The sequence below is a fragment of the Coregonus lavaretus genome (assembly GCF_964263955.1).
Source record: "Coregonus lavaretus genome assembly, chromosome: 14".
Lineage (NCBI taxonomy): Eukaryota > Metazoa > Chordata > Actinopteri > Salmoniformes > Salmonidae > Coregonus > Coregonus lavaretus.
The window spans coordinates 38,695,120-38,713,021 of NC_140001.1; the positions used below are offsets into that span (position 1 = coordinate 38,695,120).

Here is a 17,902-nt window from a genome sequence, read left to right on the forward strand (position 1 = left end):
CATTTGTTGACTTCTGTAACCGTAAAAGCCTTGGTTTCTTGCATGTTAACATCAGAAGTCTCCTCCCCAAGTTTGAGTTATTCACTGCGTTAGCACACTCTGCCAACCCTGATGATCTAGCAGTGTCTGTATCTTGGCTTAGGAAGGCCACCAAAAATTCAGAAATGTCCATTCCGAACTACAACATTTTCCGTCTAGATAGAACTGCCAAAGGGGGCGGAGTTGCAATCTACTGTAGAGATAGCCTGCAGAGCTCTATCATACTATCCAGGTCTGTGCCCAAACAGTTTGAGCTTCTACTTCTAAAAATCCACCTTTCCAGAAATAAGTCTCTCACTGTTGCCGCTTGCTACAGACCCCCTTCAGCCCCAAGTTGTGCCCTGGACACCATATGTGAATTGCTTGCCCCCCATCTATCCTCAGAGTTCGTACTGCTTGGTGACCTAAACTGGGATATGCTTAACACCCCGGCCATCCTACAATCTAAACTAGATGCCCTCAATCTCACACAAATCATCAAGGAACCTACCAGGTACAACCCTAAATCCGTAAACATGGGCACCCTCATAGATATCATCCTGACTAATTGACCCTCTAAATACACCTCCGCTGTCTTCAACCAGGATCTCAGCGATCACTGCCTCATTGCCTGCGTCCGTAATGGGTCCGCGGTCAAACGACCACCCCTCATCACTGTCAAACGCTCCCTAAAACACTTCAGCGAGCAGACCTCATTCCGTCAGTAGAGGATGCCTGGATGTTCTTCAAAAGTGCTTTCCTCTCCATCTTAAATAAGCATGCCCCATTCAAAAAATTCAGAACTAAGAACAGATATAGCCCCTGGTTCACCCCAGACTTTACTGCCCTTGACCAGCACAAAAACATCCTGTGGTGTACTGCATTAGCATCGAACAGCCCCCGCGATATGCAACTTTTCAGGGAAGTCAGGAACCAATATACACAAGCAGTTAGGAAAGCAAAGGCTAGCTTTTTCAAACAGAAATTTGCATCCTGTAGCACTAACTCCAAAAAGTTTTGGGACACTGTAAAGTCCATGGAGAATAAGAGCACCTCCTCTCAGCTACCCACTGCACTGAGGCTAGGAAACATTGTCACCGCCGATAAATCAATAAGCATTTTGCTATGGCTGGCCATGCTTTCCACCTGGCTACCCCTACTCCAGCCACCAGCTCTGCACCCTCCGCTGCAACTTGCCCATTGGGTGTTGCTACTAGCTCATTGGTCACCATAGCAACACCCACCCGTAGTATGCGTTCCAGCAGGTATATCTCACTGGTCATCCCCAAAGCCAACACCTCCTTTGGCCGCCATTCCTTCCAGTTCTCTGCTGCAAATGACTGGAACGAACTGCAAAAATCTCTGACGCTGGAGACACTTATCTCCCTCACTAACTTTAAGCATCAGTTGTCAGAGCAGCTTACCGATCACTGCACCTGTACACAGCCCATCTGTAATTAGCCCACCCAACTACCTCATCCCTATATTGTTATTTACATTGTTATTTATTTTGCTCATTTGCACCCCAGTACCTCTATTTGCACATCATCTTCTGCACATCTATCACTCCAGTGTTAATACTAAATTGTAATTATTTTCCACTATGGCCTATTTATTGCCTTACCTCCATAACTTACTACATTTGCACACACTGTATATAGATTTTCTATTGTGTTATTGAATGTACGTTTTGTTTATTCCATATGTAACTCTGTGTTGTTGTTGTTTTTATCGCACTGCTTTGCTTTATCTTGGCCAGGTCGCAGTTGTAAATGAGAACTTGTTCTCAACTGGCTTACCTGGTTAAATAAAGGTGAAATAAAAATAAAAAAGAGGACACGGCAAAGCCTATTCCCCCTCAGGAGACTGAAAAGATTTGGCATGGGTCCTCAGATCCTCAAAAAGTTATACATCGAGAGCATCCTGACTGGTTGCATCAATGCCTGGTATGGCAACTGCTCGGCCTCTGACCACAAGGCACTACAGAGGGTAGTGCGTACGGCCCAGTACATCACTGGGGCCAAGCTTCCTGCCATCCAGGACCTCTATACCAGGCGGTGTCAGAGGAAGGCCCTAAAAATTGTCAAAGACTCCAGCAACCCTAGTAGTATAGGAGGCCATACAATAAGTTTCGTAGTGATACCTATGTTGTTGATGTAAATAATATTTGTTGGTCTGTGGTGTGTAATGAGGAGCAACCAGACGCTGCACTTGACACATTTATGAAATTGCTTATTCCAGTTACTAATAAGCATGCACCCATTAAGAAAATGACTGTAACAGCTGTTAAATCTCTGTGGATTGATGAGGAATGTAAAAATTATATGGTTGAGAGGGATGAGGCAAAAGGAATGGCAAATAAGTCTGGCTGCACAACCGATTGGCAAATGTACTGCAAATTGAGAAATCATGTGACTCAACTGAATAAAAAGAAGAAGAAACTATACTATGAAACAAAGATAAATTATATAAAGAATGATAGTAAAAAGCTTTGGAGCACCTTAAATTAAATTTTGGGCAAAAAGTCAAATACACTCATTCATCACAACACCCACTGATATTGCCAATTACTTTAATGATTTTTTCATTGGCAAGATTAGAAAATGTAGGTATGACATGGCAGCAACAAACGCTGACACTACACATCCAAGTATAACTGATCAAATTATGAAAGACAAGCATTGTAACTTTGAATTCTGTAAAGTGAGTGTGGAAGAGGGGAAAAAATGATTGTTGTCTATCAACAATGACAAGCCACCGGGGTCTGACAAATTGGATGGTAGTTTCAGAATGGGTGGCAAGGAATAGAAAGTGTGTGCCCTCAGGCCTGGAGGGAAGCAAAAGTAATTCCGCTACCCAAGAATAGTAAAGCCCCCTTTACTGGCTCAAATAGCCGACCAACCCTTAGTAAACTTTTGAAAAAAATTGTGTTTGACCAGATACAATGCTATTTTACTGTAAACAAATTGACAACAGACTTTCAGCACCCTTATTGAGAAGGACATTCAACAAGCACAGCACTTACACAAATGACTGATGATTGGCTGAGATTAATTGTTGATAAAAAGATTGTGGGAGCTGTTTTGTTAGACTTCAGTGCGGCTTTTGACATTATCGATCATAGTCTGCTGATGGAAAAACTTGTTATGGCTTTACACCCCCTGCTATATTGTGGATAAAGAATTACCTGTCTAACAGAACACAGAGGGTGTTCTTTAATGGAAGCCTCTCCAACATAATCAAGGTAGAATCAGGAATTCCCCAGGGCAGCTGTCTAGGCACCTTACTTTTTTCCATCTTTACTAACGACATGCCACTGGCTTTGAGTAAAGCCAGTGTGTCTATGTATGTGGATGACTCAACACTATACACGTCAGCTACAACAGCGAGTGAAATCACTGCAACACTTAAGAAAGAGCTGCAGTTAGTTTCAGAATGGGTGGCAAGGAATAGATTAGTCCTAAATATTTCTAAAACTAAAAGCATTGTATTTGGGACAAATCCTTCACTAAACCCTAAACCTCAACTAAATCTTGTAATAAATAATGTGGAAATTGAGCAAGTTGAGGTGACTAAACTGCTTGGAGTAATCCTGGATTGTAAACTGTCATGGTCAAAACATGTTGCTACAACAGTAGCTAAGATGGGGAAAAGTCTGTCCATAATAAATCACTGCTCTGCCTTTTTAACAACACTATCAAGAAGGCAGGTCCTATAGGCTCTAGTTTTGTCCCACCTGGACTACTGTTCAGTAGTGTGGTCAGGTGCCACAAAGAGGGAATTACAATTGGCCCAGAACAGGGCAGCACGGCTGGCCCTTAAATGTACACGGAGAGCTAACATGAATAATATGCATGTAAATCTCTCATGGCTCAAAGTGGAGGAGAGATTGACTTCATCACTACTTGTTTTTGTAAGAAGTGTTGACAAGCGGAATTCACTGAGGTGTCTGTTTAAACTACTAGCACACAGCTCGGACACCCATGCATACCCCTGAAGACATGCCACCAAAGGTCTCTTCACGATCCCCAAATTAAGAACAGACTATGGGAGGCGCACTGTACTGCACAGAACCATAGCTACATGGAACTCTTTTCCACATCAGGTACTGATGCAAGCAGTAGAATCAGATTTAGAAAACAGATAGAAATACACCTTATGGAACAGCGGGGACTGTGAAGACACACACAGGCACACATACACATGATAAGACACACACTTTACACACACGTACACATGGATTTTATATTGTAGATATGTGACAGTAAAGTAGTGGCCTGAGGGAGCACACTTAATGTGTTGTGAAAAGTGTTATAAATGTAATGTCATATTATAATTGTATATAACAGCCTTAATATTGCTGGACCCCAGGAAGAGTATCTGCTGCCTTGGCAGCAGCTAATGGGTATCCTTAATAAATACAAATAGAAAGAATAATAACCACAGCACAAAGAAAAAGAACAAGCAAATAACTGTTTTAAATTGCATTTATTTAGGTTTCTCCATACAATACATTACTGTACAACGGCACATATTTCTGAAATAACTCTCATTATAAAATAGGGCTTCTACAATCAAGGTACAGTCATAAAATGCTTTCAGGGACAAAAGACGACAACAGCAACAGTAGAACACCTTCATATAAAGCGCAGGAGATTCAGGAAGTGATTTGTTGTCCACAAAGCAGAGATTCAGACCACTCATTTCAGAGTACCTTGCATCCTGCCTAAGACCCGTTTTCTCTTGGTTCTGAACTGAGGAGGTCTAACTGTTGAAAACAAAATATGACCCAACTTGTGCAAAATTCAAGCCAAAACCTTGATTTAGGACTGCAAATCAAATTTGGAGAAGCAGCACAAATGTTCTGTACAATCAGAAACTAATATCATAATATCATTGTGTTATTACGTGTTTTTTTTCTGGACATGGTCGAAGGTGGGAACAATCACCAATACACACACGAAAGTGGATACCGTCGAAGCCACAAGTAAATTAGCTTATCATTAACACAGTCAACATCAGTAATGATTGTTCAAAATACCATTAGAGTGGATCTGCAGTCAAGCTGACATAAAGCTATGTGGATCTAAGCGTGTGTGTGTGGGCCAATAGTGGGCCTGTGTCATTTGAAATAAATTACATAGACCTACCAGCTTCAGTGTTAGTTCACTAGTGTTTCAGGTGTGGAATATACATGACATTTGACGTCCAAGCTGTGTATGAGGGAGTATGTGTATAACAAATGAAAAGAGAAAAGATACAACCTGCCATTATATGAAGTGAGAAGCCGTTGTCCTTCTTAACAGACATTCAAAGTAGAGAAAGAGAAGATTTGTCTCAAGTCTTGAGGTAAGCAATGTGTTTCAATAGAATGCCCTACTGACAATCATATAGTTACAATCATCTTTTGTACAAACTTCCTGATTCACACACTGAACTGGAACAAGCCCCTCTGCTAAAATAGAACAAAAAACAACAACTTTATGTGTATCTTCACGATCTGAAATGCAGGTTCAGTTATATGACTGATTTTAGGCCATTATTTCAGATTAAAGAGGGGTGGTGAGATTATGGCTACAAAGAGATATTGAGTAGAGCCCTGTTCCTTTAAGGTGGGTTGAAAACACAACACAGACAAAGCATAATATTCAGTCACCTAGCAACACTCACACTGTACACACCTCCAACATTCTATAAGAGTGCAAATTTTGCTGATCAACAAAAACACATACGCTTGGCAAAATAAAGAGCACAAATTCCTTTTTGTTTTTTAAATAGGGGGTATATGTGGAGAGTAATGTGCTTGGAAATAACCCAATAAAACAAGGTAGGCTATGTATAGGAGCTGATAATGTCCACGTTTATAGATGTTTATATCATGTGTATAGATGTGTATACTTTAGAATGAGTTGAATGGGTTTGTGTTGCCTCAAAAGAGATAACCCCTGACACAGTGATACATCCAACCTTATGGGCTGCCCTTAGAGGGCAACATGACATCCTCTGGGCGGGGCACACACAATAGAACCATCTGGAACACAAGCAGCATCCTACTCACAGAATGACATCACTGTAATTCTACAGTATGGTTCAAATGACCCCCTCCTGCTTGTTCTGCTTTCACCGCAGAAGACAAAGATCATATTTAAGAACAGGCTACCGAAGATCTACAAGTACCTCCAAAACATTCATCCACTGAGTAGCTCCACTAATGAGATGTGTGTGTCTCCGGGGGGGGGGGGTGAATGTACTATAGTAACAGCTTGCACACTCACCGACACTAAAGACTGTAAATGAGACATGACCAAGAGCAACAAGTTCTACAAGGAAGGTAAAACAACAAGGATGCTATCAGATGCTACAGTACTAGTGCTACCTGAACATGCTACTGATTGAGACTGCAGAGCTACGCTCCCCTGCCATACTGTACCATTCCCCACAGACACACGCACGCAAACACATACGCACGCGCACACCCACCCTGAAACGAGGAAGGATTTCCCTCATCATACAACACTATTATTACTGATTATCCATGACAGAGTTGGGATTGCATACGGTACACCTTCTTAGAGAGACACCCTTCACTGTTATCATCACTATAAGCTTATCATTTAAAAGAAATAAATTCACCCAAATCACAAATGTTCCTCATCATAACAATACCACGTTGTCTATGGACACCCTAAGCTTTAGCTCATTCTAGATATCCATGAGATGAGTTAAATGTGTAATTTGTGTGCACTATCCATTTAGTCAGATAACCCACACACAATTGGCTTTTATCTTGCACTGGTCAAACAACTCCAGTTGGATGCTCTATAACGGAATGTATGTAGAAAGCTTCCAGCAGACTTCTTTCACTAGTCAGACATAACCACCCCACCAACATACTCTGCTACTCCATGGCTCGTCAGCTGTTGGCTTGACTGACCTGTCTAAATGCTCATCTCAAATGAAACCCTTTTTATTATATCATTCACTACTTTTGACCAGAGCAACACAGGACATATGATCAAAAGTATAACTTTATATAGGGACTACTAGGGTATCATTTGAGACAAAGGCTAAAGCCCAGTTCAGATACAACAGCCGACATGAGACGAGATAAAAACGAGCTAATTTTAGAATGTACAACAGCTGACTAAAGAAGGGGCAATCAGATCAAGACGAGAAGTGCAGTTGAGACCGTTTCCACAGTAACGGTGCCTCTTTACAATTACGGGATGAAACTTTGAAACGAAGTTGCCACTTGTTGTAGCAAACGAGTGTCATGAAATACAAGCACCAGAAACAGTGTACATTTTGTGACTTGTCAGATAAATACTGTATCAGCAAGCAAGGCTAGCTATGTGCAGCAAAATAGCTAGCTAATTGTCTGCTTGGCTAGCTAGCTGCTTGGCTGAACACAGAACGTTAGCACACGTTTCTCTGATTGGCTATAATGGATCAGTCTCGTCGAAAGAGTTTAGCTAAAGATTTGACATGTTGAATCTTGGAAACTCCAGCCAACGACATGAGACGTTCTAAAACTACTCCGTTCATATCAAACAAACTTAGTTATAAAACCCCTTAAAGGTAGGCTCAGCATTATGATGCAGAAAGTAAACAGTATAGTGGGTAAATTTCCGCAACAACTTGAAGCATGAGGGTCAACTTCTCCGCTGTTTTGGTCCTGTGGCTACCACGCGCCAAGAGCCTGAAGCTAGTGATGGGTCATGCGCACAAGCATCGGCTCTGAGAGCCGGCTCTTTGTAGTGAATCAGAAGAGCCGGCTCGCATCGAGTGAGAGCCGGCTCCCAGTTTTTTGCCCATTCGCTGCTTAGGTTTCACTTTCACAGAGGTCTGTTATGATTGGCCAGCATGGCGACCAGCATGCGGCATTCACGTGAGAATTAAGGATGTGTAAACAGAGAGGGGGCGGGGCAGACACACCACTTGACTCCACTGCAAGTGAAGAGAGAGACAGAGCGGACTGAGGAGCGTGTGTGCGTCTTGCATTGTCGTGTCGTTTAACTATGAGTGACACTAGAAAGCGAAGCAGCATCTGGCTGCAGTTTAAAGATATTGGGAACAAGAAAGCAGAGTGCCTTCACTGCAAAACGAAGGTCACTATAAGAGCAGGTTCCACCACAAACCTGCATAGACATACAAGAACTGTCCATCCTACAGTGCAGTTAGAGGAGAGAGGGCAAGCCAGCTCACCATCTACTGATCCTGGTGTGTCTCATACCAGAACAACAGCTGCTGTAACGTCTACTGCCATCCCCATGCGTGCAAGTATAACCTCTCCTACTGCAACTCAAAGCAAAATAAGTCAGTTTTTACCTAAACTTTTACCTAAACTGATGACCCCAGCCAAACAGCACAGTATTGATGATGAGTTGGCTAAAATGGTAGCTTCTGATTTTCAACCCTTTTCCATTGTGGAGGACAAAGGAATGAAAAACTTTGTCAAAGCCCTAAATCCCACATACACTCTACCCAGTAGAAAAACACTTTCCCAAACAATGATCCCAAAACTATATGACACAGAACGTGCATTATGGCAAGAAAGGGTGACAAAAGCTCCATCAGTTTGCCTGACAACTGACTGCTGGACCTCCAGAACAACCTGCTCTTTCATGTCTGTCACTTGCCACTTTATTGAAGATTACAAGATGACATCTTGCCTTCTGGACTGCTTCGAGTTCACCGACAGACACACTGCAGAAAACTTGGCAGTGGAGCTACTAAGAGTGGCAAAAGAGTGGCAAGTAGAGGACAAAGTGGTGTGCTGTGTGAGTGATAATGCTGCAAACATCACCAAAGCCATAAAAGTTTTGAAGTGGACCCATCACCCATGTCTGGCGCATACACTAAACCTGGTGGTTAGAGATGCTCTGAAGGTGATCAAAACAACCGTGGATAAGGTGAAGGCTGTTGTGGAGTTTTTCCACAAAAGCACAGTAGCAGCACAGAAGCTAAAGTCCACACAGCGCCAAATGGGGATTCCTGAACTGAGGCCCAAACAAGAGTGTGCCACCAGGTGGAACTCAACATTTGATATGTTGAAACGAATGCTTGAAATAAAAGATGCCATCATCTCCACCCTGGCCCTCATCAACGCATCTATTGAGCCATTAAGCCAAGAGGAATGGGAGCTGGTGAAAGAGGTCTGCGCCGTCCTGCAACCATTCCAGGAGGTGACTGTGGAGATAAGTGCAGACAGGTACCTAGAACCATTGAAGCATTGTTTTCTCTACTACTATTCAGTCACTATTATACATTGCAAACACAACACATACAGTATAATGCATCACGTATAATATGCCACATACTTTTAAAAAACTAAATTCTAAAAGTTGCTGTTTTCTCTCCTTCAGCTATGTCACAGCCTCGAAAATGCTCCTGCTTTGCAAAGGTCTGCAGCTGGTGACAGCCGAGAACCAATGGACAGTAACTGTGCAGAAAGTGAAGGAATTAGTTGCAGCTCTTTGTTCAGCCATGGACCGCAAATTTCTGCGGATGGAGTACAACACTGTCCTTTCAGAAACTACCTTATTGGATCCAAGGTTTAAAAAACTTGCCTTCAGTGATCGTAGAGCTGTTGATGAAGCTCTTCAGAGGATTAGTGCAGCAGCAGCAGCAAAATGCACCCCCAGCAGCCAGCCAGCTCCACCATTACAGGGCCAAGTGGAGGAGGAGCAGCAAACCTCTGCTGTTTGGAGGCTTTTTGATGACAGAGCTACAGGAGATGCTTCAAGGAGAAATCCGACAGCTGATGCTATAATGGAGGTGAGGAGCTACCTTGAGGAGCCCCTCATCCAGAGAGCAGAAGACCCACTGAGCTGGTGGCAGGCCAAGGCCTCAGTCTTTCCACTCCTGGTGAAGGTGATGGAGGGGAGACTATGTATTGTTGCCACATCAGTTCCTTCTGAGAGAATCTTCTCCAAAACAGGGCAGATACTCACGGAGAGGCGAAATCGTATCAGCCCATCCAAGCTGAGGCATCTGATCTTCCTGAATGCCAACCTGCCCTGAGGACTAATGCTGTTTGCTGGAGTTTGGTTCTGGTTTTGATTCTGTTCTGTGGATTTGTTTGAAGTTTATTGTTAATTTGTGCAATAAAAAAGTTTAATTGAAATAAACAAATGTAAGAGTGGTTTTGTCACAGAATAAATGCACAGAATTAGGCATTATAAGGTCTCTCATAAAAACACTGAAAGCAAAAGGGTTTTCAACACATAAACCATGATTTTTTTTCAAAGTTAAGGTAAAATATAGGCTACAAAAGATCCTAAATAAAGAGCCGTTCGGGAGTCGAAAGAGCCGGCTCTTCTTTGGGAGCCGAGTCAAAAGAGCCGGCTCTCAGAAAAGAGCCGAACTTCCCATCACTACCTGAAGCAAACCCGTGCGCATGCGCAGATACTGTGTGCGGCTGTGAGAGAGCTTAGTCTTGCATCTCAATATCTGCGTTGCTGCTCGTGGCAATGTCATTTCGCAGAATTTACCTTAAAGACAGTTGCGTTGCGTCGCGTCTCATATTATGTATCTGAACTGGGCTTAACAATTCTAATCCTCATCCTGAGTTTCTTAGCAGAAGAAGTTCCTTTCACTTTTATAAATATCATCAATTGCTATATCCATATAATATCATTTTCATATACAGTATAATTTCATCTATTTTCATGACAGATATCCCTTTGGAAAGGACTAAAATAGTTTTTAAATTATTAAAAAATATATCCCCCATACAATAGGGGGGCTCTGGGCCTATTCAACCTGCACTGGGAGATGGAGACAATAACCATCCGAGCCCACAGACCCACCACACACAATAGCCTGACTACACACACAAACACATTGCTCACTGTTCCAACTCCCTATAAGCCAACACACACCTTTACCTTCATACCCAGCACACACACACACAAAAACACACCCAGGCTTGGTTTTGCTGACAGTAGAAAACAGACATACACACTATGGCTTTCCAGAACTCTACTGGGGCCGTATAGACAGATCAGTGCCCTGGGGTTTGGCAGCTACTGATTTGGCCTCAATAAACCAAGGGTGGGCAGTCTTACTCTGCAGGCTTTGGCTCCAGCCAAGCTATAACACACCTGATTCGACTTTTCGAAGCCTTGATTAAAGACTATGATTGGATGATTAGTAGAAGAATCAGGTGCGTTACTGCTTGGCTGGAGCAAAAGCCTGCACTGACAGTCCTTGTTTGGTAAAATTGCCTGTCCCTGCACTAGACCCAGAGAAAACGCTAATACTTTCTCTTTAATGACATCTTCTATTCATCCATCAGTCCCATGTCTGTGATTTAGTGTTAACTGACCGCCACACCGTCATGTACTTCTGTTGGGAGAAAAGTGATCCCATACAAACTGATCTGAGAGCAGCTTTACAGCATCAATGGGTATGTACCACAAGTAGTGGGGTCAGGGCTTGGTGGGGTCCTCATTCTCTTTCTGTCTCTCACACACACACTAACACACACACTCTCTTTCCAGCTCAGACTAGTCTAGCCGTACTCACATACAGTCTCTCACTCTCAGTCTCTCTCTAGCTCTCCCTCTGTCCCAGAGTGTCAGATGAGCCTGGCCTCTCCCTCCATGTCTGGTGTCAGCTCACACACTCCAGTGAAGTGCATCTCCTTGCCCCTGGTTCCCTCAGACCTGGCCCCTCTCTCCCCCAGGTAGGGTGAGGGTTGCTGGGCCGTGGGGTCTGGGGAGGCCCGGGGGGCGCCACCCGACCTCCTCTCCCTCAGGAAGACGTCAAGCCGACGCAGCATCTGCTTGGGGTTCTTTTTGGCAAACAGTTCCACTTCTAGAGGGGAGCAGAGACACAGTGGATGTCAAGGATGTGATTGTGTTACAAAGGGATGTTGTTAATAATGACATGATACTCTGCTGAAACAACTGGGCTTGGTTAAGCCTGGGGTAAAAACCCAGAGAGTTACCTTTGAGGACAAAGCCAGAGTCAGAGATAGTCTTCTGCTGGCTCTTCCAAAGCTGGTAGAGGTGCAGGAACGTGGCAACATAGAACTCATTCAACACCCCCACTACCTGCTGCCGACGGTTACATTCCCTGGAGGACCACACACACAAAAGTGAGGACATCTTGTAAGCAAGTGACTAGGCTCTTGTAAGTAACTGTCAAGCCAATGTGTCGGTCTGTCTCTCTGTCTGTCTGTCGTAGAGGAGTAGGGCCGGACACTTACTTGGAGAGGGACTCTTCTCTGAGTGCATGCAGGGCGATACGGGTCATGTTGATGGACATCACACAGAACGGGAAGTTCTGGAGAAAGATTGGGCAGAAAGAGTACAAACCAAATGTGGTTTGTAAATAGAAAGACTATTCAAGTAGCCAAGCACACATTTAATAGATTTCCCCACTTGCCTTCACCTGAACAGTTTGTGGCCAGTGTGTGTGTGTGTGTGTATGTACCTGTGTGGGGTGTTGGGACAGCTTGTAGATGTCTCTGGCTAGAGGCAGAGTCTCAGGGTCCATCACCAGGTACAGGGTGTGCATCAGCCCAAGGAAACCTGTACCACGCAGGTCTGTGGCTGGGTCCATACCTACACACAGACACACTCATAATTTCAGTGTTTTGTTAATTTCTTTATAGCAATATAATTTTATCACACTTTTCATCTCAGTGTGAGAGTGGCATCTAATGAAGCATAGATGCAGAAGATGTCTCTCACCCTGAAAGCCCACGTTCTCCCAGTGTGTGCCGAACCGAGGACAGTCCTGCTTGCTGCCTGTCAGCCTCTTATAGATGGTCTGTAGAACACGCATGTGTACAGCCTGACTGTTATCCAGAGAACCTACAGAGAGGAACACACAAACAATCTGCCTCTTATCGTCTGCAAAACGGCTCTCCCGCTCTCTCATTCAAACACACACACACTTACACTGTGCGATGGCGAAGACCAGGTCCCTCTCCTCCAGTAGTTCTCGGTGAAGTCGCGGCGGGCCGAACAGGAAGTGTGTGATAGCGGCCAGACCCGTCCTACGGATGGTGGGCTGGATGTTCTTCTACAGAGAGAGAGATAAGGGACAAAACGCAAACTGAATTGTTTTTCTCAATGAGACTCTACAATGCAGTCCTAAAACCCCCAGACACACAGAGACCCACATTCTTACCAGCACCTCGCCAAGGTCTGTGGTCTGGAAGTGCTGCAGCGCCTCATTAAAGGAGATGAGAGGAGTGGGACTGGACTCCTCAGTGACCACTGGAGACACACAGGACAATAACACACTTTAACAGACTCGTATATACAAACCTAGAATGAAGGAGTAATACGTCACAGCTTTCAGGCAGCCAGGGAGTAGGTAGATGTTGCCCCTAACAACCCCTAACAACAACTCACCTGGTTGGATACTCTCTAGAGCCTCCCACTCCTCTCGTGCCTGCTCCACCTCCGCACTCTCTTCTGCAAACACAGACATACACACAGTTGAGAAACAAACCCATCAACACACACACACAGCTAACCTGCAACAACATACACAGGTGAGGAGTAATCGTTCAGCCATGGTGCCACCACCTCTCCAGTTCATTTTCAATCTGAACCACACCTTCTCCCCTTCTTTGCCATGACACCATAATTTCATACCCTGCCCCTCCTCATCTCCCCACCCTCCCACAGCCAGCTACCTCAGTCCCTGAGAGGGGGACCTGCTAAGGTTACCTGGTAGCTAGGATACATGGTTGTTCCTTTGGGAAGAGGGGCCACTGCGTGTAGTGTGTCTTACCTTCAGTCTTGGGTTGCTCTCCTCCTGCAGCCAGGGACCGCAGAAGGCCATTCTGCTTCAGAGCTGAAATCTAGACAAATCACAATAAAATACACTGAGTGTACAAAACATTAATGACACCTGCTCTTTCCATGACATAGACTCACCAGGTGAATGCAGGTGAATCCTGGTGAAAGCTACGATCCCTTATTGATCCCCTATGATCCCTTATTGACTTGTTAAATCCACTTAAATCAGTGTAGATGAAGGGGAGGAGACAGGTTAAAGAAGGATTTTTAAGCCTTGAGACATGGAGGGTGAATGGGTAAGACAAAATATTTAAGTTCCTTTGAACGGGATATGGTAGTAGGTGCCAGGCGCACCAGTTTGTGTCAAGAACTGCAACGCTGCTGGGTTTTTCACTCTGAACAGTTTCCCGTGTGTATCAAGAATGGTCCACCACCCAAAGGACATCCAGCCAACTTGACACAACTGTGGGAAGCATTGGAGTCAACATGGGCCAGCATCCCTGTGGAATGCTTTAGACACCTTATAGAGTCCATGCCCCGACAAATTGAGTCTGTTCTGAGGGCAAAAGGGGGGGGGGGGGGTGCAACTCAATATTAGGAAGGTGTTCCTAATGTTTGGTATACTCAGCGTATCTGTAAACACACCAAACACATAAAAAAAGAAAAGAGAACAACAGTCGGGTCGGTGCCCTTTCCTGTAATGCCTTTGACATGAGGGCCAGTATAGAGCAACTCACTGGCAGAGACTTGAGCAGTGAACTTCCGTTGGCGTGCTCTTTAACACTATGACCTGGTGTCAGTCCATTCATCACCTGGGAATACAGAAACACAACAGGTTACACAATGCAACATAGAACAGCAGGACCAACAAGCTTCCAGTCCATACCGATGATAACACGAGAGGTATACAGAAATTCCTGCTAATAAAATCTATGAACGGGAACTCTGGTTGGTTGTTGTACTCACAGGTTTGTGGTTGGAGTGGCCATTGGTTAGCTCCTCTGTCTCTTTACATTCATGGAACACACCATTCAGACCCTGAGAGGAGGAGGGGGACAGAACGAGGCATCATCAGACACACACAAACACAGCCAGAGTGGCATGGAAGGGCAGGAACGTCTCTGTGGAATGAGACGCAGCTGAGGATCAAGTGGTTGTCCTCTCACCTGACCTGGAATGTATTCATTAGTCTGATTCCTTGCAAAATGTTTGGTCTGTTGCAAAATGTTTTGCGACTGAAAATTGTTTCTATTGGACAAATTCAGGTAGGTCCCTCACAGTTTCGTTCCGTTTGTGTCCATTTGGTTCCTATAGTAAACTGTAAATGGTTTCAGTTGCAAAACATTTTGCCACAGACCAAACGTTTTGCAACGGAATCAAACTAATGAATACACCCCTGGCAGGATGGTACAGTGCCAGGGCAGACACTGCAGGGAAAGAGAACTGTTAGGCTACATGGTGGTGAAAACCTTTTATTTCCCCATGTGAACACTTTAGAGGGGAATATGCTTCATTACTTCCTCCTCCACTCACTAACACAATGGGGATTAAAAAAAGAAGGGAGAGATGGAAATTCAGCTAAGAACCACACATTTTAGGGTCAATAGTCAGAAAAACAATCTAATGGATGTGTGTACAGTACCATAAGGTTGTACCTTGAAGCAGATATATATGTTAGTGCAGCAAGTTTCATTGTGCAATCTGATTGAATACCACCACACCCACATTGTCTACACCTGTGATGGTATCACACAGACAGTATACAGGTAACGTGTACAGAACAGACCATAAGGTCAAAATGTTGATTTGGAACTTGACTGATGTCTGTTGACTGATACTGTTCCATTTCATTGTAGATGTTATAGCGGGTGTAGCGAAATGCTACATGCTGATGCGACTGTCAATCACATAGTTTCCACACAGTTTAAACTACTTTAAAAGGTTAGGCTATTCAATGTTAAAACACCTACCTCTGTGTGTGATGTGACACCGCTGTCCTCTTCCATGGCATGAGTGTGTGTGTCTATGTATGTGTGAGTGTGTAATCCCTGTTCTTTAAAGCTTAATTTATCAGACTGAGGCGGTCAGAAGTGCTTTTGGGAAGACCCCCATGTTGTCTGTTGTGTCCCTTTCCACAACTACTGCTTGTCAAACTTCCCCTTCCTTCCTTCCTTCCTTCCTCTCTCTCGGTCCAGACTAGAGTCAACAGGTTGATCTCACTGAATTCAGTTGTTGTGCATCCTGCCCCATTAGAGGGGCTGCAGGGCTGGGTAAGGACACTGCTGGTCTGGGATGGCCTCTCTCTTTCCCAGCCGCTTCATTGCTTTGACACTCAATGTTGGCACCTCACATCCACGATGTAACAATGTTCAAGCCCAGGTGGGGCGAGTCGAAGTCTTGCAGAGTTGGAGTGGGCCTTCTCCTTGACAGGATCCAACCAATAGGGGGCACTCATGCCATGCTATGTCAAACTGGTTGTCATGGATATCTGCAATTTGGGGCAGAAAAATAAGGTGGGTAACTAGCTAGCTTGCTCACAAATAAAATGTCAAAAGCATAATAATTATTCATGAACCCAAACTGATCAATGGTCTATTTCCAATTATTTTTGGAAAAAGTATCCAAACCAAACTCATTGAATTATTAACTAACGTTAGCTAGCTACAGTACATAGCTAGAACCGTTATCAAGCTGTCAAACTACTAGGCTCACCAAATGGCCAACATATGAGCTGTTCGCTAACGTGATGCCGAAGACCCACTCACAGCCTACACAAAAATGCAAAAACTTCAAGGTATAATCTGAAACGTGGTTAATGTTACCGGTACTGACAACATTAGCTAACTACCGGTACGTTAGCAAGCTAGCTACGTGAGCTGATAGGCTACCACTAGCTAGCTAGTCTAACTTACTGTACATTCAGCTAACATTGATTTTATCGTCAGGTCAATTTAGTCCATACCCAGCCCTGCAGCACCTCTAGCTCGCTAGTGGCTAGCTATCTACATCATGAATGCATTTTTTTATTTGCATAACATTTGTGCGAAGAAGACAGTAAACACCAGTGTCTCAGAAGAACTGTCATCCAGCAAGCTAACATTAGCTAGCTAACTCTAAATGTTAGCTAAATTAGCCCAGCTAGCAAGCTAAATATTTTTTCACAAGCCAACCACTAGGTTAACTACTGGCCTACTGGAGACTATCAAAACATTTTCGGATTTTTTTGACTTCGCTCTGTTTCTTAAATATTCATCTCACAGCAGCAACTATCTATATAATATTTAAAAATCGTTTAATGCAGTTTATTTTACCTCAGTTTCTCTCCCTCCAATCTCAGTTTCCCTTCCCCCTTTCCACAGTTAACGTCAAGTGCATTCTGGGAATTGTGGTTTCCTGCCCTGCCTAACTTGCCTGCGCTGGACGGTTCGTTTTCGATTACGTCATGGCTAAAGCAAAAACAGGGATACATTTCCCAGAATGGATCTTGATTGTACTGGACACTGCAAATCGGTGGTATAGTAAACTGTTTATGGTAATATAAAAACGTATATAACCATAATGCACCTATCCTGTAAAGTGGCCTGATATAATGGTGTGTGTGTGTGTGTGTGCGTGTGCGCTGAGGCCATGGTTGTGATAGGATGCTGTACAGGTCAGAGGAGGTCAGAATGATGTGACCTTACTCACTGTACTCTATACTTCTGTTGACGTGAAGTAGAAAAATAATATGTTTACGACTCTAATTTCATATCTTCATGGTCCATCCCTCAAACCCCCAAAGACATCTGGCATTTAACACAAACTGACATATTTCACCACTCTGCATTGGTTTCCTATTGGCACAGATCTAGAGTCAGGTTAACCACACCCAATCACAAAACTGTCCAGCACCTGGACCAGGGCACATTTTATTCGTTGGCTGACTGCATATTCACATGCTCTTCCGCTTTTAAATTTTGAGGGGGAAAAAATACCTAAAATGAGAAGTTAAACATTTTGCCAAAACATTACGATTAGCTCTACATGCGGTTAGTTCACCAATGTGTTTACAGTTATCCAATGGTGAAGGGGAAACACTGGTAGGAAAGCAGTTATTCCTGGTGACTGGCTGTCCCTGGCTG

The 17,902-nt window shown here is 43.9% G+C and overlaps 2 protein-coding genes across 2 annotated transcripts; one reads left to right on the forward strand and one right to left on the reverse strand.

Moving 5' to 3' along the window:
- Window positions 1-4,491: 4,491 nt before the first annotated feature.
- Window positions 4,492-17,145, reverse strand: LOC311141617 (ELMO domain-containing protein 3-like). Its single transcript, XM_084177003.1, has 14 exons — window positions 17,093-17,145; window positions 15,752-16,269; window positions 14,748-14,819; window positions 14,519-14,593; window positions 13,774-13,843; window positions 13,389-13,451; window positions 13,162-13,250; window positions 12,930-13,053; window positions 12,720-12,842; window positions 12,460-12,590; window positions 12,233-12,309; window positions 11,972-12,099; window positions 10,399-11,838; window positions 4,492-7,717 (listed from the first exon to the last, which is right to left on the reverse strand). The coding sequence occupies exons 2-13, from the start codon at window positions 15,785-15,787 to the stop codon at window positions 11,600-11,602; spliced, it is 1,227 nt and encodes a 408-aa protein (XP_084033129.1). The 5' UTR covers window positions 15,788-16,269; window positions 17,093-17,145; the 3' UTR covers window positions 4,492-7,717; window positions 10,399-11,599.
- On the forward strand, window positions 8,679-10,079 carry LOC311141137 (E3 SUMO-protein ligase ZBED1-like; the record flags this gene model as incomplete). The annotated part of the gene is made up of 2 exons (XM_084176391.1): window positions 8,679-9,229; window positions 9,384-10,079. 2 exons carry the CDS (start codon window positions 8,679-8,681, stop codon window positions 10,039-10,041), a joined length of 1,209 nt encoding a protein of 402 aa, XP_084032517.1. The 3' UTR covers window positions 10,042-10,079.
- Window positions 17,146-17,902: the final 757 nt, after the last annotated feature.

What these genes read in the sequence shown, in the direction of transcription:
- LOC311141617 (XM_084177003.1), bottom strand. Translation starts at nt 15,787, where the DNA reads ATGGAAGAGGACAGCGGTGTCACATCACACACAGAG. An exon ending in CAGACCTTGGCGAGGTGCTG is followed by an intron (nt 13,054 to 13,161) that starts GTAAGAATGTGG and finishes CTCTCTCTGTAG; the next exon opens with AAGAACATCCAGCCCACCAT. An exon ending in TGTCCCAACACCCCACACAG is followed by an intron (nt 12,310 to 12,459) that starts GTACATACACAC and finishes ATCTTTCTCCAG; the next exon opens with AACTTCCCGTTCTGTGTGAT.